We start from the raw sequence: 23,010 nt of genomic DNA on the forward strand, positions 1-23,010 counted from the left end.
TTTTCCCCATCTGGTTCTTTAGAAATAATAGAATTGGTTTTCAAGGAATTTTGTCTCCCTTCTAGGTATTTTAAGATAGATAGAGGTGAAAAGGGGTCTAAAATGTGCATTTTAATAAGTACATCATGTGATTTTGATATACATGGTCCCTAGGCCACCCTGTCATTGTTCTCAGGCTGGAGGATTTGCTAGGACAAAAGATATGGAGGCAAGCAGGGTGCAGGAGAGAAGGTGGGAGTGGGAGGACAGTGGCAGATGCTGGCAGTGGGTTTTGGAAAAAGGGATTGAATAGGAGTCCAGGGGAGAGAGACAATCCCAGGTAAGGAATAGCTGTGAAAGACCTTTAGAAGGGCATAAAAAGCACAAGAGAGTTTAAGGTATTTTGCAGATTTTATACACGTATGTTCTCCTTGGCATTTGCTGGTAAGACTGCAGTACAGATTTCCATTTTTTTTTTTTTTCTTTGTTGCCGGGGGTGGGTGCCAGGTATTGAACTCAGGGACACTCGACCACTGAGGCACATCCCCAGCCCTATTTTGTATTTTATTTAGAGACAGGGTCTCACTGAGTTGCTTAGTGCCTGACGTTTGCTGAGGCTGGCTTTGAACTCATGACCCTCTGCCTCAGTGTCCAGAACCACTGGGACTACCAGTGAGCGTTACTGTACCTGGCTGTTTTCTTTTCTTTTCGGTTCTTTTTCTTTGGCTAGTACTGTATGCTGAAGCTCATCACAAGTGGGTATAGTCCGTGATGACTCAGTTCAGATCAGGCACTTTGGAAGACAGACCATAACAATTTGCCTGGTACTCCTTGGTTTTATGATGACAAGTCATTTGGAGGCATAACCAGGAGATGCAAACCCAAGGCTCTGTATGACCTTGTGACACAGCCCTCCAGTGCTGGGCGTGAACAGTGACCACCAACAGAAGACCTGAGGAGAATGGCTCATGCATGCGGCTAAAACACTACTCAGACTCCCACGGATTGTCTTCAGCCTCAATGTCTGTGTGTTTCTTCCTAATCATTTTCAGGATTGGAAACCAGAAATGAACCTGAAAAGTGGATAAATGAACACTGGACTCATTTCAAATGCCTCTTACATAAACTTTCCTCATAGTGTTACTGGGATTAGGAAAAATTGCAAAGACTTTGAAAGGGACAGGAAAGCTTATCCTTTTGGGATTTTCTAGGTCTTTCATTTTCCAAATCTTTAAGTTTTAGATGGCTGATAGCAAGGCAAAGGATTCATGATCATGACATGCACATGAACTCCACTCTATAAAGTACAATTGAGTCCTCCCATTCACCCAGAGAGAGGAGCCAGTTCAGCATCTATTAAGCAAATTCATTTTGGTATCCCTGATGACCTGTATATATATGTGTGTGTTTTGAATTATTCTTTAAATGGTTATAATTTCTTATTTTTTCTCATTAATAAATAAGTTAAATAAAATCTTTGACATGACTTCATTTTACATGTATATGGGAGACTTGGTGTTCTATATATATTGTATAATAAAACCCATAGATGGATGGATAGATAGATAACACTGTGGGATGAGCAAATTCTTTGAAACTGACCACATGGTAGATATTTCCTTCCATGTTTTTTTCTTTATTCTTGACCCAGAAAAGTAAATCTTATTATTGCCATTCAATATCTATACAAATAGTTTCTCTATAATACGGCTGGACATCCTTACTTGAAATCAAGTAAGGATGTCTTATAGACTTCTCTGGATCAACATTCGGAACACAATGCTGAGCCACAGCCAAGTACATTTGTAACCCCACCCCACCTCAAAATCCTCTCTACTCTTGGGCTATCAGCTCTGATATGAAGTCAAAAAGTGCTTTGGAATCCTCTTTCCAATTGCTCTTCAAACTTAACATTCGCTTAGTTAGAGGTTCACCCCCCCCCATCTTGGCCTCACCTTTGTAAAGTACAGACTCAGTTTCCTTTTGATCTCTTCTGGCGACTGCTTTGCTCTTTTTCTAAGCAGCTGTGCGTGCAGGTATTGAATGCGCTCCCTCTCCACACTGGGGTAGAAGGATGTGGACACCAGGATTTTAAGTTGTGTCAGGATAGAGGACAACAATCCCAGCATCATTAATATCACAAGAATAATACCAAGAGGAACCCAAGTTGTAGAGAGAAGGAGCTTTGGTTTAGGGATGCAGCTGGGTTCAAAGACAGATATATTAAAGGAAGAATCATAGATGAAGTCTTGAGCTCCTTGCTTCTAAAATGAAAGAATAAAATAATTAATCTCCATGCCATTTTTCTACCCCAGTCTCTATCTTTCTCAATGCTTCCTGGCAGCACATAGCATTTATCTTCAAATCTGCAGGGAGCTTTGGCTAAAGGAAGTTTCACATCTTGTTTTATGTGCTGTGATTGGAACAGAGGAGAAGGGATGAGTCCTATCTGTAACTACGACAGTGATTTCCAAACTGGGTTTGTGGAAACTGATTTTCTTAAGGTAAGTGTATCAGACAAGTGAGTCTACTCCATAACTTCTTGGAGAGTCACTGTTGGAGGCTCTAAGAAGAAGATGGAAAAATCTGTTTAACTTTACACTAACACATACATGTTTTCATGGGATACTTGTTTCTACACTGAGAGCTCATGAGCTAAAGCGAGATGGGGGAGTTGGTTCAACTTGGGGAGAGGATTGTTTGGGGACACAGCCCCTTAAGACCCAGAAAATATCCTCCCGGTCAGGATAAACTCCACTGCAGCAGATGACAAGGTCACAAAGATAATGAGGTATTAATCATGCTTTAAATCAACCTTCTGAAGCTGTGGGGGATTCCTCTTATTTAGTGTCTGATACCCCATTTTAGGTTGATACATTGACCCTCAACTGAAAGAGAATCTAAAATCTTGTTGGAAGAGGTCTTTCACATAAGGCATTTTCTCATCTCTCCCTGATGCTCAAGAGGGGTGCGTCCCTACCTGTTTGAAGGCAAGAGAACAAACAGTTGCCCTCAGCAGACTGACAGAGGGCAGAAGATGACATTGAACCACCCAGCCCAGCCACCAGCAGAAGTGCTGACTCAGCTCTTTCTTTCCCCTGACCTGGGAAAGTCATTTAAACTCTCGGTGGATTTGTTTTCTAATTTGGTAAAGCAGGAATTAATGGACCAGATCCTGCCCATGAAGAAACTACTCCCAGTGTAAATTAAACACCTTGGGGATGGAGCATTAACCTTACCGACTGGAGTATTTAGTAAGTTATTATCACCCTAGTGCCACAGAGTCCTGGGCCCAGGAAGAAGTAAATGATGTCTCAAAAAACAAAACAAAATAACAAACCAAAAAAACCACACCCAGAAAATACCTTGCAGCTTGGATCTGCCCCGGGGCCCATAAAGAATCTGGAAATGCCAAACCCGGGACCTCTATACAAATTCAAACCTGCACCCACGCAACGAAAAACATTTGTGTTGCTTCTCTTATTAAAAAGACAGTCACTCTACAATTAAATAGAGATTTCAGTCCCCAGAGCAAAGGCATGCAGTCTTTTTAATACTACTGAAGAAACAAACACATCGATTGAGGCAGTGATGAGCAATCCCACAATGAGAAAGCAGCGGGTGTTCGGTCTGGGAAGAAGTTATTTAGTCTAGACTAAATAACTAACTGGGGTTTTGCAATCGGGAGTCAGGGCTTCAAAACGTTTGAGTCAACATTTTTGTATGGGACTGGTTGAGGGAAACGTGGAAGACAAATTCACTCTTTCCAAACGCCAAACAAGATACTAAATGGTACCCCAATGATTTTAAATGTGTTTCCTTCTCTTAGGTAAACAGCCCGCGAGACAGCATTGAGTCATAGATGGAGGCAGGTCCTGGTGTCCCACAGTCCTGCAAAGTCAAGGCAGTGGAGCACTGCGCACAAGGTTACTGCTCACCAAGTGGGAACCACAGTTACTTTTACTTACAATGCCCACCCACACAGCTCGATCAACTTGAATCATTTCCCAAGGTCTTTATTTAAAACATTTATCTAAAACTGTATGAAAGTAGAGAGAAAAACTGGCAAAACCTTGAACCAATGCCTCTCTTCTGGTTTGACTTCCCTGTTGCAAACCTGCAGCCACAGAGAAGGCCAAGGGCCTCCAAGGGCATCCTGGGATAAGGGCAGGGCACTGCCAGTCACGCAGAAGCTGACTGCTGGAGGTGCAGTCTCCCGGGCACAGCAGGCAAGAGTTGGAGAGGAGCTCCCGGGCAGCCTCCTACCCACATCTGTCCCAGTGCCCAGTGCCCAGCACCCTGCTGCTGTTAGGTGTGCAAATGGCAGTTGCCCCCTTGGGACATGAGCCTCACAGTGGGGCCATCACAGTCTGGACATTGTCACATCCCCAGGTCCCAGCAGTACCCAAAGATGAGTGTGTCAGCACATTGTCATGGGAAATCTGCACTTTTTGCGGGGAAGACAGAACTTGCTTTTGTCCTCCTGTGTCTAAACCAGTGAGAATTCACGAAAGAGGAACGGGTATTGGATATTAGCTGAGAGAGAAATAAATGAGTGGAAGGGGAAAGAGGGAAAGGGAGAATCAAGAGGAGAAGAGAAGAAAGGAGAATACAAAAGGAGAATGGGGGGTGGGCTTTGTATTGGCCACCCCTCACACCCAGACCAGGGATGTGTGAGATTCTTGTTTGGTTTTCATTTGAAACACAACTTCCATTATTCACCCTGCTCCAAATAGCTAGAACAACAGGGTGCCTTGTAATTAACTGAATTCTTCAGGGAAAGCAGAGAGCTCAGAGTAATCAACTCAGAGAAGCAGCCCAGGATTAGGAGGGCAGGAGCCAGGGGATCTGGATCTGCTGAGACAAAGGGAAAGACAGGCAAAGGGAGGATGCAGCAAGAGGATCCGAGACCCTGGGAGAGAAAGAGAAAGGGAAAGTGGGGTTTCTGTGGACGTTTACCAGCAGCCTTGCTGTCACTTGCCCCCTGTGGCTTCCCCAGCAGCCAGCACATGGAGCCTGCTGCTGGTGATTTGACCAGCTCCAGCCGGGTCCTTGACCCCACACGCATCTCGCCTGCATGCACGCACACGCGTGCTATACCTGGTTCGGCGCCACAATTTCTGGGGTTAAGAAACTAAACAAGGCAAGTGTCTGACAATGCCCAGACCCTCTGAAATGTCAACATAACTACAAATCTCCACAGGGGAGATGGAAAAGATAAAAGATGAGATGCACAAAACCCCCAGTCTTCTCTGTTGGCGCCCATCTGCCGGGAGGAAGATGAAGAGGAAGAAAGTCAGATTCCTCAAGATGCGAGGGGCACCATCTCAGAAAAAGACATTGTCTTGCCTAATTACAGTTTTTCATAGACCCGTGTGATCATAGACCCGTATGACAGCTACGAGAGCTTAGCTATCTGACTTTGTTCTTCTAGGTGATGTGTTTAAAACAGCCCTTCTCAGTCTTGGTGGCACATTAGAGTTACTCCAGGAGGTTCTAAAAATCTCTTGCCCCAGTTCGAATACAGCAGATTCTCTGGAGTTTCTGGAGAAGAGTTTTGGGTGTGTTCACTTGCTTCTTTGTTCAGTTCCACAATGACACACCTCTGCTAAGGTCTAAGGTCAAGGACTGCTTGCCTAGAAGGTTTTGCATGTTAGCACCTAAGCCAGAGTTTCCCAAAGTGTGGTCTATGGTACTAGTACCAGCTGTGTTACTGAGTCACTTAGGAGCCCTTTTTCAGTAATCATCCTTTTAAACATTACACTGATGCACTAGGATCAGTGTTTGATAAGGACTTGGATATATAAAAAGATCTCACTCAGAACATGTTCAGAGTCTATTTGCACAAGGCTGAGAGTGAGAAGTCAGGCCCTAAATCCTGGACTCAAGTTTGTGCCAGATACAGCTTGAGAATCAACTTCATGTTCACCATCACAGACATCTATTTCCCCATTTCATAGCATATCGAGTGTAGGATGCCGAAAAATATCCTCCAAAGATATAAGATCCTAGTCCCAGGAACCTATGGTACTTCATTTGGGATAAAGGCCACACTAGATGAGATTAAGTTAAAGATCTTTTTCTGGGGGAAGGGGGGTAACCAGGATTGAACTCAGGGGCACTCAACCACTGAGCCACATCCCAGCCCTATTTTATATTTTATTTAGAGACGGGGTCTCACTGAGTTGCTTAGCACCTTCCTTTTGCTAAGGCTGGATTTGAACTATGATCCTCCTGCCTCAGTCTCCAGAGACACTGGGATAATAGGCGTGTGCCAACACACCCAGCCAAGTTAAAGATCTTGAGATGTAAACATTATCCTGTCATCCTGATGAGCTTCATGGGGTCATGTGCATGGCTTAAGGGAGTAGAGAGAGATTTTCCATAAGGTAATGTGAAGACAGAGGCAGTTAGGCCACAGAGGTCAAGGAATGCCACCAGCCACCAGAAGCTGAAGAGGCAGAGTGGATTGTCTCCTAAATCTGAAAAGAGCACGGCCCTGCCAACCACAATCTCAATTTTATCTCAGCAATACTGAATTCAGATTTCTCACTTCTATGGCTATAAAAAAAATACAATTTCTATTGTTTAAGCACCTAGTTGGTAATCACTTGCTATAACAGTCATAGGACACTAAAGCAGAATCACACTCTAACATCAGGACTTCAATTTAACTTTACTTGTTGGGTTTCTTCTATGTGCCAGTCACTGTGCCAGACACCAGGGATCCAAAGGTAAATACAATACTTCCCTGTCTTGGGAGATTCCAGGTCTTTTGCAAGACCAATCAGCAAATAGCCATGATATACCTGAACCCCTACCTCTCTGTGCAGTTTTAGGTGAACTTCAAGCCCTGGCAAGCTTTGGAATTGTTTGCTCACTGAGAAAATGAGCTGATAGAGCAGATAATCTGCAGCTGTGAACAGCACCCAGATGTAGAGATGGGTAAGAACGGGGAGGAAAAAGAGTTCCAGGTTCTTCCTTTCTTTTGGAGTCATCTGCAAAGATGGGATGACAACATACTTCTTCCTCTCCCTCTTATTCAGCGGGAGGACACAGGGCCTCTGCCGAAGCCTCTCCTTTTCATCAAACTGAATGAATTTTTTGGTGATGTAGATGTTTTCAAATTTACAACCACAGGGGCCCAAAAATCGCTTCATGAAGAGGCCCGTGCCGAGTAGAACAAGAAAAAGTCCAGCAAAGGCAAGTAGCTTCTGCCCCAGGGAGCACAGCACCTCCGTCATGGCAGTCATGGGGTGCAAGACCCTCAGGACTTCCCCTTTGGTGTTGTTTAGCTGTGTCTCCAGGACATGGTTAGGACTGAAAAGAGAGACCACCAGGGTCTGGTTCCAAGAAACGAGGTCATCAAACAGATTCAGTGGAGTGGCAAGGCCATAAATCCAATGAATGGCTTCAATGTATTTTTTCAGAAGTGGAAAATGTATAGAAAAGCTCTTTGCCCTCAGGTTGCAAGTCATACTGTCTAGGAAACATTTAAAGTTGTGAAAAATATTTTCCACGTGTCCAAAGATCACTATCCCTGTGCCGGCTGCAATCAAAGCATTCCTGCCTTCGCGCAGGCCACACGAGAGAAAGATGAGAAGAATGAAACATCGCGCGTGCCTGGAGTAACACAACAGAACACACATGGCCATCCAGGAGGTGGCGAAGGCCACGACTGATGGCAGAAACCAGTAGAAGGCCACCGAGAGGAGGCTGGCTGAAATGAAGGCCACAAAACAGCACACTCCCAAGTGTTGGATAAAGTTCATCCATCCAGGACCTCTTGGAAACACGTAAGTCCTCCAAAGACTTAGGATGATATCAGTGCCTGAGGTCCACATGCCCATGTCTCCTGTGTCCCTAGGACTGAAAAAGAAATCAAGATCAGAAGATGCTTAAGGACCAGGGGGTAGACGGATGCAGAACATGGTGGTAATTCTTGATCCCTCCCCTCTGCCCACCCCTTGCAATGAGATGTCACAGCTTCTCCCACCAAGAGGTGAGAGAAAGAAAATCCATCAAGAAGTGGATGCGGTTTCTCCATTCCTTGAATCTGGGCTGGTTTTATGATTGCTTGGCCAGTAGAACGTGGCAGCAGGGACAGTGTGCCAGTCCTCCAGCCTATGGCTCAATCCTGCATGCTCTCTTGGAGCCCTGCCATTGCCATGGTAACAAGGCCAGCAGCGTTCATCTCCTGGAGCCACACAACAAATTACCATGAACTTGGTGTTTCAAAGAAACATCTATTTATTTTCTTACAAATCCAGAGGTCAGAAGTCTAAAATGAGTCCACAGAGCTGTGCTCCTTTTGGAGGCTCTGGGGAGAATCTGTTTCCTTGCCTGTCCAGGTTCTAGAGTCTTCCTACATTCCCTAGCTCATAGATCCTTCTTCTTCCACCTCAAAGCCAGCAAGGTTGCATCTTCCCTCCTCTGTGACCTCTGCTTCCATCCTCACCTCTTCTCTCTGTGACTCTGATCCTTCTGCCTCCTCTTATAAAGACCCTTGTAATTAGATGGAGACACCCAGATAGCCCAGGACAATACCCCATTTCAAGATCATCAACTTAATTACATTGGCAAAGTCTCTTTTAGCGTGTAAGGCAATATATTCAGAGGTTCTGGACATTCAGACATGAATATCTTTGGGGGATCGTTGACCAGCCTGTCATACCAGGTTAGACTTCTGGTCAACGAACAGCACTTGATCAGTCAATTCCATCAGCTCGGCCAATGGTCACCCAGCTCCCATCCATGTGAGAGAGGCCATCTTCAACCAGCCAGGGTCCCTACCAGCCCACCAGCTGACCATAGACACATGAGAAAGAATAAATAAAATGCTGTTTTATTTTAAACCACTGAAATCTGTTCTGGTCTGTTAGGCCGTAATTGTTAATTGATAAAAGCAACAGTACTGCATCATGGGCCTAATAGTTGAACAAACACAAGGTTGATGGATAGGCTGAAATCTCACTAAACTGCATTATGTAAGAGTACTCTTTAATAGTCATTTATTTTCTTGTGCTGTAATTTTACAGACCAGAAAGCATACCAAGGGCATCCAAACTTCAATGTGGAATTGGACTGAGGCCATTATACTGCTGCTCTGTAACCATTGCTTCTTCCTCCTCTGCCCCTACCTTTAGCATACAGTTGTCTCCTAAGAATCTTGCAAGAAAAGGAAGGATATTTCTGTCCCTAGAATTAATCATCTTTTCCTTTTTCCACATATGGAATAATTAAAATGAAGATGCTATAAGGCTGCGCCCACCCTGTTAGTCATGCATATTTAGGTCTAGGATGTACTCAAAGAGGCTAGGATTCAGATGGAATGATATAAAATAAGTTTGAGGTTTTTCTTTCTTGATTGGCATGAAAATATCTAACAGGCATGATATGTATAGGATTTTAATGAGGACATTGATCAATTTTAAACACTGTCAAAAACATCCCTTCTCTCATAAATATGAGGGAGCTTAATTTATGGACTAGGTTAACTGTTAGAACCAGTGAATTACACTCATGGTGTGAGATGTGTATTGGGTGTTTCTGGAAGCATGAACTGGGGCACCAGAGGTGCAAACATTATTGTCTTTCTGTGTTCAGGCTGAGGAGGGTTGACAAAAGGCAGAAGTGAGATGAGAGGAAAAGGCAAGTCAGAAGTAAACATACGGAAAGTTCTCTAGCAAGAGTATAGAGGGCGTGGATCTTTGGGAACAAATTCTGAATGCAAACGCTCAGAGCTGACAAGGGACATGGGGAGAATCTGAGTGTTGAAGAAGGGTCATTACCATGTGGGACTGGCCTTGGCAGAGATCAGAATGGCATAGGTGAGAATGTCCCTACTCCATCAGGAAGAAAGGGAATTAGAATAAAGATCCGGGTGGGGAAGAGCAAAGGCCATAATTCTTTTTCCCTGCAATCTTGCTTTCTTTCAGAATCAGGTTGGATGGAGGGTTGGCAGTGCTACATGCATAGTCCCCAGTGAAGACAGAGACAGCCATCATGGGTGGGCTGAGCTCCTGAACCTTCCCCAGTATTGCTGACCCTCCCTGACTTCACTGTGTGAATAGGAGGGCCTGGAGGATGGGTGGGCAGTGGGCAGAGGGCCCAGCACTAGAGCAGGTGAAGAGCTGCTGCTTCTCCTCTGTCCCCACTCACTTTCTCTGCCATTTCTTTGACTTTGACCCCAAACCGTCATTTGACTAATACACTCATAGGCATTCCTTGCCCATTGTGTTGCAGGCACTTTTCATGAAATACCCACACTCCTCAGCCCAACCCATGGAGGATGCGCTTCACGTTTTACACAGTGGAACCAAGGCTCCATGTGCTTATTGAAATTTGCCAGCGATCATGCAGAGTAGACGGTAGAGCAGGATTCCCACCAGGCGACCCTGGCTCCCTCCCTCCCTCTGCACCCTGACCGGATTCCAAGATTCTGAGTTTGCTGATAGGCCAATCAGCTTGCTGTATCTGTCCCTGCTGGAAACATGTCACACTTTCTGCCAGGGACTGACCTGAATATCACAAACCCATCTCCTCTACCTGCTCAGTGGTTTTTCCTCCTGCATCTAAACAGTTGACCAAAATCTGTCTCCAATTAGCAGATTCCTCTCTAACCAAATCTGAAATCCCAACTCTTTTTTTTTTTTCTAATTTCCTTTATGAGACACCATTCTGCTTGCTTCCTGAAATATTAATAATGTATACTGTGGTTCATTTTTCCCTTCTCTTGCCTTCATCCTTGTACAATGTGTTCTTTACACTGATATTTCCCTGAAAGTATGAAATAGATTTATGGACACATTAAAATTTTAACATTCTGCAATAAAATCTAGTATCAATTAAATAAGATTTATGACTGCAATTTTGTCCTGTAAGAGGCACGTATTTGCTCAACAAGCAACAGCTCTAACCTTATTCTCCTGTTATTATGCTGAAAACAGCACGTTACCCAAAGACACCAAACCTGTCTGCATTGAGAAGACCAGACGCACTTGCTCCTATTTTACAACTCGAGCCACAGAGCAGAGCTTTGGACCATCAGCCTGCCTTCCGTCCCTGTCAGGAGTGGTTTCAATTTCTTCTCCACTCTCTGTTCTTCATTTTTCCTGTTTAAATATAAGATCTACCTACTCCTTCCTGGTAGGTAGGAGTTTAAGGAGGAAAATGTTAGCATCCTTAACACTCCCTGGGCATAAGGTTCCCAGCAAACACAATCCATTTCTTCTTGCTGTTTCTTTTCTGAGACAGAAAATTGAGAACTCCCATTCTCTGACCTTTAGGTAAAGACAGAATGCCTAAGTTGATGGGAGGCTTAGATTCAGGGTAGGACTGTACCACCCTCCCAGGCCTGAAATGCTACATGGTGCCTTCAGAGGGCGCTGACTTCTTCTTGCTCCTGCGGCAGTGGAGTTATTCTGCTTATCTTTTTGCAGATAACCCCTATTTCTTCCTTTCAGGCATATCAGGGAATCCAACTTTCGGCAAGCTACTTGCTTGGTTCTTTCTCAAAGACTTTGTCAAGCATGGACACTTATTCTTAAATTTTAATTGAGAGCTGGAGGGAATTGTATAGATCAGGGTGGTTTTGAAGTGAGCTTGTCATCACTGGGGGAATCTTGCAAAAATGCAGGTCTTGATTCAGAAGATCTCGGTGCATCTGAAATTCTGCCATCTAGCACATCCCAGCTGACACTGCCATTGCTCATCTGATGATCAGACCTCAGGGAGCAAACTCTAGACTCAGTGCTGAGAGAACTTTCTGTGATAACCGACATGCTCTATATCTGCACTGCCAACGCGGGGACACCAGCTGAATGTGAGTACTAAGCACTTGAAATAGGACTGGGCCAAGGAATTGAATTTTTAATTCAATTTTTAATTGAATTGAATTGATTTGAAATTGAAATAAGTGACTAGCAAATATCTACATATTAGATGTCACAGTTCCAGATGAGTGACACCTAACTGGGTGATTTTCACTGTTGAGGAAATTAAAATGTAAAGAGAAGAGGGACCCACCAAAGCCATCCTGGCATTTGGCAAAGCCTGAAGTGAGATCCCAGTTCACCACAAAGTGACACATTTCTCATCACATCAACAAGTCGTGAAAAGTACTTTTCTAAAATCCTTACTAGGGTTCCTGAGTAATGGAATTAAATTTTCCTACACACCTGTCAGTCTGCTAGAGTAGCCATAAAAGACACCTTAGGCTGTGTGACTTAAAAAGCAGACATATTTCTCACTGTTCCAGAGTCTGCAAGGCCCAGACCAGAGTCCTGTGGGGTCAGGTTCTGGTGAGGGCTCTCTTCCTGGCTCATAGATGGCCACCTTCTCTCTGTGTTCTCACATGGCATAAAGAGGAGGGTGAGCCCTCTGGTGCCTCTCCACCTCCTCTTCTTCCTCCTCCTCCTCTACCTTGCCCTTCTTCTTTCATACTGTATTATCTTTAATTAAGTATACACATCATTCCAATATGTCACCTAGAGGTCATTTCAGCTGCAGCTCTATTTGGCCATGAGTCTTTTAAACAATAACAGGCAATTACCTTTTCCTCTTCTTACAAGGACACTAATCCTATTGGATAAGAGTTCCACCCATATGACCTCCGTTAACCTTCATGGCTTCCTTGGAGACCCCATTTCCAAATGACACTGATTACTCATAGACTTGTGGCAGATTGGGACACAAACATTCACTCCATAACAATACCTGATTTGTCTGCAGGCACCAGAAGGTACATAAAGAAGTGGATCAATCATAACCGATCTCTGTGACTTAGTAACTTAGAAACACTACTACTAACAGACAGCAGTTACCATTGTTACCACACGCCCAACCACTGTTCTAGCATCTGATATACATGATTTCCATGAATCTTACACTGTTGTATCTGTATCTTTTTTAGATGAATAAACTGAGGCTCAGAGAGATAAAATACTTGATTAAGGTCACAGAGCTAGTAAGTAGAAGAACCAGGATTCTAATTCATGTTTAAGTGACACTGAGGGATCAAATGGAGAGCTCCTCTATCCTCTTCAACATGGTCTTTGAAAATCTCCTAAATTTAAGTGAAATATTTTCCCAGGATCCCATCCACACGTGCGTGCTGACATGCAGACAGTGCGGCAAGAGCTTGCCCGGCACTGCCAACACATCCGGTGTCCTCCACCTCCTGCCAGCACAGCTCCACGAGCCTTCAGGCTGACTCAGAGTCCTTTCCTGGGTGAACACTCCCCTCGGGTGCACGGAGCCACTCATGAAGTCCCGTGTTTTACTTACAGACGGCTCCAGGCAGCATTGGGCTCCCCTTGCCCAGCTCTTAAACCAGGGCACCCTGCACTCAGGCCCATCCTGGTCTGAGGTCCTGGTCAAGAAGCCTTGCTCCCAACGAATTCTGGGACAGGGGAAGAGAGGTGCATTGCATCTTGGTCCCTCCTTCTCTGTTGAGCTGATTCAGGGTCCGGTCTCTTCCTGACCTCCCACATACGGGCAGGGCAGGGGGCACCAAGACTTCCAAATGCCTACAGAGTCAGACAGCCATGGTCCAGAGTGAAGGAAATAAAGAGACACGATACTCTGGGGTGTGAGACGATGGGCAGTGAATATCTGGGGTGTTGAAGGGTCCATGACCCCCATTTAAGTTGTAGGGGAAATGAGCCCCAAACCAGCAGACTTTTTCAAGGTTATATATAGACTCTGTATGGTCAGACTTTCTGATTTTTGTGTGTGTGTGTGTGTGTGTGTGTGTGTGTGGTGCTGGGAATTGAACCCAGGGTCTTGTGCAGGCAAAGTAAGCAAGCACTCTACCAACTGAGCTATATCCCCAGCCCCTCTGATTATTTTTAACAGAAGTTAGAAATCGGGATTTCTGAGGTGAGGGTGTACCACTCAGTGGTAGAGGAAGTGCTTAGCCTGTACCTGGTCCCCCTGGATTTGATCCCCAGCACTGAAAAAAAAAAAAAAATCTAGATTTCCTTGGGTGATAGCTCTTGTTTTAAAAGAAAAACAAAAAAAAAAGAAAAGGAGTTGACTCAAATTATTTGCAAGCACCCTGGCTGATTCTGACCACAGCTGTGAACTTGCCGCCTTGGGCTTCGGTGATGGTCACATTGCTTCCTCTTCCTCTCTGTACCCTTCTCACCTTAATCTCTCTCCCAACCACTTCCCAGAATGACCTTTCCACCTTCTATCTCTTGGGATATTTTCAAATAATGCTATCAGCCAATTTTGAGTCTCACATATAAAGGGCTTTCTCTATGCCTTGGGCGTATTTATTTTTGCCCCAAGATCTCTAACTCTGTTTTATTCTCTCTTGTGCTGACTGGATTCCCTTCTCACCCTCGACATTGTTTCATTCAGCAACTTCTAAAAGGCTCCCTGATCCCTTTAACCTGTCATTTCTCTTTATTTTGCTTCCATTATCAATAATGCTTAGTGCCTGGCTTCACAGCCCCGTCTCCCTGGCATAGAGACCCTGCTTCTTGCTTTACCAACAGCAATTTCCCAGTAGTAATTACCACTTCCATGCTTTCATCCCTCACCTACAGTTTGCATCACACTGCAGGCAGGGAGGCCTTAGCTGGAGTCCAGAGCTACGTGTCACTGGGGCCCCATCTCTCTTTTACAGGGTCAAAGCAATTATCTTGTGGTGGGGTGGGAGAGGATGGGAGAAGGACAGGGTTGTGGTGAGAAGCCCAGCCCAAGCCCAGAGCCCTGCAGAGCAGTGCAGTCTGTGTATCCAACCTGAGCCCATGTGCACCTGCTTTTATGCAGAGCTAAGCTGTTGCCATGGGAAACAGAAGCCACCAGACTTCCCCCGTCTGCTTTGCACATGCTTGCTTGAAAACCCCCCAGCGGTGCATGCCCCCTTGTGGTTTTCTCCAGGTGGAATTAAATGTCAGTGGCAGCATGATGCTGGCATGGAAAGGGGCTCCAACCCCCGATCCCCAGGGCAGACCTCCATTCCTGAGCAGTCTTCTTCTTCGTGTGTGTGTGCGCGCGTGTGTGTGTGTGTGGTGCTGGGGATTGAACCCAGGGCCTCACACATGGAAGACAAGTGTCCTGCCCCTGAGCACAGTCTTTTGAGCATAGATCAACCCTCAAGGTACAGATGAATGTGTCCTTGGATCAGATACAAAGCCCAGTCAGTAGCCACAACAAATGCAGCTATGAAATAATAATGAGAGTCTCTAAGTGAGAGGCCCTCACTTCCTAGGAGCTTTCTAGACTGGGGATACTGCAGGTGCACATCATCAAAGCAGCTTCAGAGCTGTCAGACAGAAACCCACAGTCGGCTACCAGCGCAAGCGTAGGAGGAACGGATGTGGCCTTCCTGCCGGGAAAGGCCTGGAACCCCAGGCTACAGAAGGTGCCCTCTTGCCCACTTACAAAGCGCCTGCCTCATCAATATCTTGAAATTTCCAGCTCATCACATCCCTGCTCCTACGCAGAAAACAAAGCAAGGCTGGTTACAGTCTGCAGACACCCTGGGGAAAAATAAACCCAGAAGGACGGTCCACTATTCCTCCTGAGCTCCTCCGACTGGTTCTGCTAGTCCCCTGCAGGAGCCTCTCAGCCCCTCAGTCTCCTCACTTCCTCCATAACTTGATTTGAACGAAGAACTGTGTGAAATAGGAAGAGCCCCGCGCAGGGAGACAGGAGGCCTGAGGCCTCAACTGCCTCCACAGGCCGCTTCACCTCTTGGGATCTCCACCCGAGAGCTAGCTGGGTTCCCAGGTCCCTGCCAGCCTGGTCTTCTCTGAAATGAAAGGTGAAGCAGAGCCACAGAGAGGGCTCTTGGCATGGGCACTTTGCACCCACTTCTGAGACAGAGAACATCAAAGACTAGCACCTGTAAGTGGGACAAAAGGAGAAGGGAGGGCTGCTTTTCCTTTCTGTTTTTTCTTTCTTTCCTTTTTTTAAAAACTCTTTCAAACTTATCATTCGGTTGGGAACATACTGTTCTCTCAGGCTGCCAAAATAGCTGGAGCAGGAGCCCAGGCCTCTGTTTGAGGGGGATTGAATTCCTCATCACTTTGTTTTAATCATTTTTGCCTTGGGAACATCAGCAAATGCCTTACTCTGTGAAAGCAACCTTCACAAAAGGAAGGAAAGATTAATGAAAGCTCCGGGTAAACAGAAAAGCAGCTACGGAGAGGTTCCGTCCATCACTGCAGGCTGCCAAGCCCTGAGGTGCCTGTTATGAGGCAGGGCCCCCTGGCCTACCTAGGACAGGGTGCCAGCTCCTCCCCAGGCCAGGAGGATATGCTCCCAGGGTCGAGTCTGCAAAGCCAGGAGAGATGGCACAGGGTTCCACATGGCCCTAGCAGGAGGGTATTCATGTGCCATCTCCCCGGTTTTTCTGACATTTCTATTCAAAGGAAGACTGTGGAGCAGAGGAGTGGTCATAATTGTTCATTCTAATTTACCAATACTTTTTTGAAAAGCAATTTTAGAAAAAAAAGATTAGTCTGAAAGGTTACTTACAGATTTCTCTCAGGTTCTTCTTTGAGTGCAAAAAAATGCCCTTCCCAAGGGCTCCAAGTCTTAATATAGGGCAGGAAAAAGGAACCAGAAATGAGAAGAGGGTAGCATCACCATGAATCAATTCCTTTATTTCCTCCACAAAGCGACTGTGTCACAATATCACAAAGGGTGAAACTGATATAAAGGAACTACATAGTGCATTCTAGTATTTTTCACAGAATAAATGTTCCAGAAATAGAATCTGGAAAATAAGGAAATAGTTTATTTTCAAACACAAGGGATGAGTTACAAAAATTTGGAGAGTCTTCTTCTTTCCTCTTTTCTCCTCATGCATAATCCCTAACTCCACTCCAGCAAGGGGAACGATAAGCAAGTGCCCTCCCCTGCTCCCACCTACAGCTGAAGGGCAGTTTCACCAAAGAGCCGCCCCTGCTCTAATGACCAAGACAGGGCTGATAATGGTGTCATCCACGCAACCACATGGGAATTTCCCACCTTAGAAATTCAGCTTCCAAGTTGAAAGGACAGTATTTTATGCTTTTAGGGAATTAGCAATGCCCCAACCTTTCTACAAAATTATTATTTATCTTTTCACTGAGACCCATAATATGTCTACAAAAAGCTTTTGTCTTAAAATTCGTAAGTCCTAGTGAACTGCAAATGTCCCTGGGAAGGATGCTAAATGTCATTACTGGAAATTCTTGTCTGTTGACCGAGTGAAGGCTAAGGGACACTTCAAAAGCAAGAAATAGTTCCAAAATTTACAAGTTTGACAATTTTTCAAAAACACGCCTGTACATTGAGATATTTCGTAGTCATACTTTACAATCAGTCTTCTGACTGTAGTCTTGACTTCCTCTCCTCTCTCAAAATGTTTTTATTTATTTTTTATGAATAATCCAATAACTTCGATCATAGAAACAGGTTCTAAACTGGAAAAACATTTTCCCTCTCTCTTGAAATTTTTAAATTATCATTCAGTTTGATTCAATTCAATGAAATTCAATTGAACCACCGTATGGTATTTCAAACCATACGGATTGAAAGTCTACTTACTGCTTAGGCACCGGGGGGTGTAAAACCTAATAAAAATCTAACTCCTGATTTTCATAATTTATTTGAGGAGAAATAGTGAGTGAGAGAGTAAGTGAGAGTAGTGTGGAAACACATGGACAGGGAGAGAACATTTCTAACAGGAGTCTGGGGAACACTTTATGCAGAAGGTGAAAACCTTGAAGACTGAACACAATTTAAACAGACCTAAGAAGCAGGAGAGACTTACAGTCAGCATACTACAGAGATACAGCCACATCAATGTTCATTGCTGCTCAATTCACCATAGCCAGATTGTGGAACCAACCTAGATGCCCTTCAGTTGATGAATGGATAAAGAAACTGTGGCATATATATACAATGGAATATTACTCAGCCATAAAGAATGATAAAATTATGGCATTTGCAGGCAAATGGACGAAATTGGAGAATATCATGCTAAGTGAGATAAGCCAATCCCAAAAAACCAAAGGAAGAATGATCTCGCTGATAAGTGGATGATGATACATAATGGGGTGTGGGAGGGGTTAGTTTTAGGGTTAGAGTTAGGGTTAGGGAGGGGGGCAAGAATGGGGGAAGGAAGGACTGTATAGAGGGAAAAGAGGGATGAGAGGGGTGGGGGGAAAGGGGAAAAATAACAGAATGAATCAACCAACATCACCCTATGTAAATTTATGATTTCACAAATGGTATGCCTTTACGCCATGTACAAACAGAGAAACAACATGTATCCCATTTGTTTACAATAAAAAAATAAATAAATAAAATTAAAAAAAAAAAAGAAAAGAAGCAGGAGAGAATTTCCAGCAGACCGAGATGTTTGTGAAGTCCCAGAAGCAGGAAGCAGTACACCACATTCTAGAAGGTTTAGGGTCAGCTGGAGCTTCAGGGAGCTAGGAGGAGGAGATGGGAGTCAGACCAGAGGGGCCTGGAGTGTGGCCCTCCACCAGAGGTGCTTGGCCTTCCTTATTTGACCTGAGGTCCCCAGAGAGTAATGATCCTACCACCACCTGATATGCACTGGTTCTAGATAGCACGTACATAGGTTAAAAAAGCAAAACTTTTAAAAGTGGATTAGTTTTTCAAGTAATTTTCATTTCATGGCATGTGCTTTTGGTTTTGTTGTTGTTTATTTGTTTGTTTGTTTGTTTTTTTGGTTTTGATGCTAGGGATTGAACCCAAGGCCTCCTGCATGCTAAGCATGTGCTCTACCTACCACTGAACTATACCCCTGGCTCATGTTTTTTATTTATACCACTAATAATGATTTTCTTTTACAATAATTTTTAAGTTTAAAATGATGTTGATATTAAGAAACATATAAGGTAAGTAATTGTGCAGGTGAGATAAACTTCACCACACATCATGGTGAAGGTACACAAATAGCTGATGTTTGGGAGACACAACTATAGAGCAATAGACAACAGGGCTTTAGAGAATGTGGTGAACAAATCAGCATTGTAAAAAGTCAGTGAGCAGCACTGGAGTGGGTTGGAGGGAAATGAATGAAGGGGGCTGAGATAGGAGGTAGGACCAGTATGTTAGTCAGGATGTGTGTGTGTGTGTGTGTGTGTGTGTGTGAGAGAGAGAGAGAGAGAGAGAGAGAGAGAGAGAGAGAGAGAGAGAGAGAGAGAAGGGTGTGGGGAGATATCCTGAGATATCTCTGTCAAAGCCCCAGGAGCATGACAGCCTCTACCATGGGTCACAGAGGTAAGTCTTGGCTCAGGGAGGAGGGCAGGGTGGCAGAGGAAAGGGCCATGAAATTCAGCACGTGAGTGAGACATTGGGACGACTGGATGTGCCTGCCGTGCAGGTGCTAGGTGTGAAGGATGCAGGCTGCAGAGCCACAGCCTCACCCGCCCCTTCCTCTGGTGCTGAAGGTAAAGCAAGATGTTCTCATCTGAACAAGAAGGACCTGACTGCAGTGTCCATGCCTAAGCGGGCAACAGCGGTGGCCACCAAGAGAGGAGGGGTGAGGAGTGAAGGAGGGGAGGTATATGGGATCTTGAGGGCAGGAAGAAGGAGGTTCAGGAAATGGCCCTGTCTTTAGCAGACAGGAGGCGCCCAGGGCTTTTAGAAGAGCCACGTTGCTAGACGGTTGAGGGTTACAGTGAGCTGGGAGTGAACCAGAGGCAAGGAGGGGAGGAACCGGCCAGGGGTTGCTTGGTAGTAGAATTAGAGATGAAAACAGAGATGGAGAAAGCAGTGACAGGATGCAATAAGAGACTAGAGAAAATCCAGTAAATCAGACTCACAAAGGAGAATGAAGACAGGAGGAGAGACGTTGGTAACTCTTTGAGGAGGAAGAGAGAGAAAAGCTGAGGAGACTTCAAGACCTTCTGGGGAAGGTGGAAAGAGAGGTTTCTACTTAGAGGGGAGTGCATCAGAGGTTCTTGGCTCAAGCAGAGCAAATCCAGCAGGTACAATAAGAAAACACTGGACAAAGGACACCATGGCCCCCACACACCAGGGACCGGAAGTGGAGCCATTGACCTGGTTTTGAGAATCCCCAGCAGATTCCAAGGTTTTTGAGGGGGACAAAATGGTCAGTTGGGTTTTAACCTTGAAGACCTATATGGGGCTCAGGGGCAAGGATGTGGGCAGATGGAATTCAGCTATTGCTGCACATTTCCTTTCTTGAGCTCTGAGTGAACTCAGAGAACGGAAAAGCTATGCTCAGCTGGGAATTTTATCCTGGTCAGCTCAAATGTTCCTTAATGACTTTGAAAGTCTGCATTTAGTAAGCTGGACTCTTTGACAGGATCTGTCTGCACTCCTCAGATGAATAGCCTCAGAACAGCAATAGTTGAAAGAGCCTGGTATACAGGAACCATCCGGACACCAATGCCAGGGCCTGGCGACCACCAGCCGACTAAAATCAGGGCCTGAACGTCCAGGGTGTCACTGGGATTCTGTCTCAGGTGGATGATCCTAAGATCGGGGTCAGGAGCATCTTTGTTCTTTCGCCTGCCTTCCATGAACCTCTGTCCCTCAGAGGTCATTTTAGATTCTTTGAGTCATAGAAGTGTAGAGAATACCAGGCTTGCCTCAGACCCCTGCACCACCCAGCTCAGGAATCCTCAGGAAAACCAAGATAAGGAAAGGGTTTTTCTTGAGACTGTATGGCCTGGCATAGACAGGGGTTGTCACTTTGTTTGTTTAGTAGTTTTAACCTGTTAAAATTGCTGTAGTATTTCTAGAAAAACCTAGTTCCTATGTTGATTGAAGAATGAAACGGGCTGGGGATACAGCTCAGTGGTAGAGTCTTTGCCTAGCATGCACGAATCCCTGGGTTCTATCCCCAGAACTTCAAAAGAAAATAATAATAATAATAATAATAATAATAATAATAATAATAAAGAACGTGAGGATTCTGTCGTGTGAATCCAGCTATGGCCATCTATGTCATCTCTGACCTAACATTCAGTCCCTTTCATTCAGAACCATGAATCGTGGTAGTTGTGCTTTGCTGTGTCAATTACAACCTTCTGAACTTTTTTTGATATGCGGGTACTGCAGCCTCCGGTGTTCGCATTCACTCTGTCCTGAGTTGCTTCCCCACCTTGACCTTTCTGTCCTCCCAGGACATTCTTAGCATCATCTGCTTTTTTCCCCATTCAAGTGCACTTTTCAAGCACAGTCATGCACCAGGCCTTGTGGTGGGTCTCCAGGGTCCCCAGGGTCCCCTGCTGAAAGAGGCCTGACTGCAGAAGCTCATGACATGTAAGGAAGTCTAGACAGAGAGTGTGTTAATCAGCTTTCCATTACTATAACAGATACTAGTGATAAATCAACTGTAAAAAAGAAAAGGTTCACTTTGGTTCATGATTTTGGAGGTTTCAATCCATGGTTGGTTGACCTGTTGCTTTTGGGCCTGTGGCAAGGCCCATCATGGTGGGAGGAAGCTGCTCAGCTCTAGGGGCTGGAAGGCAGAGAAAAAGAGAAAGAGACCAGAGTTCCACCATTCCTTCCAAGGTCATGACCCCAACAACATAAGACCTTCCATGGGCCCCAAATCTTAAAGTTTCTACCACCTTCAAGTAGCAACACAGGCTGGGGACACAGCCCTTAACACATGGGCCATTGTGGGACATTGAGGATTCAAATTATAGCAGAGGGACATGAAGTGATAGAGAAAAGCCTGAGAAAAGAGTGAAGAGGGTCTCTGAACTTCTTGGGGACAGAAGTTGGAGTAAGGGAAAGACAGAAGTGAGAGGATGAGGACAAGAAAGGACAGAACCCTGGGAGGGCCAGCATGGTCAGGCAGGTGCTCACAGGAGACCTTTACCCAAGCATCCCTTGGGGGAAAAGCATGGATATGTGACTCGGCTGTGGCCAATGGGACCTGAGGGGAAGTCAAGGAGGAGCTTGTGGGAGAGCCTTCCTCTCCTTCAAAAGCTGTGCATGGGAAGGAACAGGCTCTGCTTTGTAGGAAGTGCCCTTATTTGATGACTGAACAGCTGTGACCTTTTTTTTTAACATGAGAGAAAACAGAGCTGAAATATGGGAACCATCTGCATTCCCAGTGGCATTTGGCCATAGGACTAACCCTTGATCTCCCCTGCCCTCTGACCCCTGGCGTGCGACAGCAAATATCCTAACCGAGCAGTCACTTTTAAAATGCAGACTTGTTTTTAAGAGAAGTTTGGGGTTTTACAACAAAAGTGAGTGAAGGATATAGAGATTTCCCAGATGCTTCTTGTTCCTAAAAATGCACAGCCTCCCTATTAGCAGCACCCCCACCAGAGGTACATTTGTTACCACTGAGAACACCCAGGGCTGTGTCCTCATCCACCAAGTCTACAGTTGACACTGGGGCTCACTCCTGGAGTTGTACATTCTACGGGTTTGGACAATGTGTAATGACATGTGTATCTTCTATTACAGTATCACAACAAGTAGTTTCCTTGCCCTAAAAGTCCCTGAGCAATCATTGACTATTTTACTGTCATTTTTCCTTTTCCAGAATGTCATAATTGGAATCATACAGTATGTGATCTTTCAAATCGCTGCTTTTTCTTAGTGATATGTATTTAGGTTTCCTCCATGTATTCTCATGGTGAAACCACTTTTAAATACCATTTCATTAAGATACAATTGGCATACAACACACACATTTAATGTGTTCGAATGGATATGATTTGACATGTGTGTTTACCCATGAAACTACTATCCTAATCAAGACCATGAAGAGGGAACATGTTCACCACCCCCTGAGGCCTCCGTGCACGTTGGTCCCTTAGACTCCACCCCATCCTCAGCCTCCCGCTCATCTGCTTTCTGTCACTGTAGATTAGTCTGCATTTTCTAGAACTTTATAGATGGAGCCATATACTGTATCTTCTGTTTTTCTTTTGGGCTTAGCTCTTTCCATGCACCATAACTATTCTGAGATTTATGCATGCTGGTGCTCATATCAATAGTTCATTTCTTTATAATGAATGTACCTGGATTTGTTTATCCGTAAGTCTGCTGGTGAGCATT

The 23,010-nt window shown here is 44.9% G+C and overlaps 1 protein-coding gene across 1 annotated transcript; it reads right to left on the reverse strand.

Moving 5' to 3' along the window:
* Positions 1-574: 574 nt before the first annotated feature.
* On the reverse strand, positions 575-16,492 carry Dcstamp (dendrocyte expressed seven transmembrane protein). The gene is made up of 4 exons (XM_047522636.1): positions 16,474-16,492; positions 6,801-7,848; positions 1,935-2,243; positions 575-1,052 (listed from the first exon to the last, which is right to left on the reverse strand). The coding sequence occupies exons 2-4, from the start codon at positions 7,827-7,829 to the stop codon at positions 966-968; spliced, it is 1,425 nt and encodes a 474-aa protein (XP_047378592.1). The 5' UTR covers positions 7,830-7,848; positions 16,474-16,492; the 3' UTR covers positions 575-965.
* Positions 16,493-23,010: the final 6,518 nt, after the last annotated feature.

Source organism: Sciurus carolinensis, chromosome 1 (genome assembly GCF_902686445.1).
Source record: "Sciurus carolinensis chromosome 1, mSciCar1.2, whole genome shotgun sequence".
In the NCBI taxonomy this organism is placed as follows: Eukaryota; Metazoa; Chordata; class Mammalia; order Rodentia; family Sciuridae; genus Sciurus; species Sciurus carolinensis.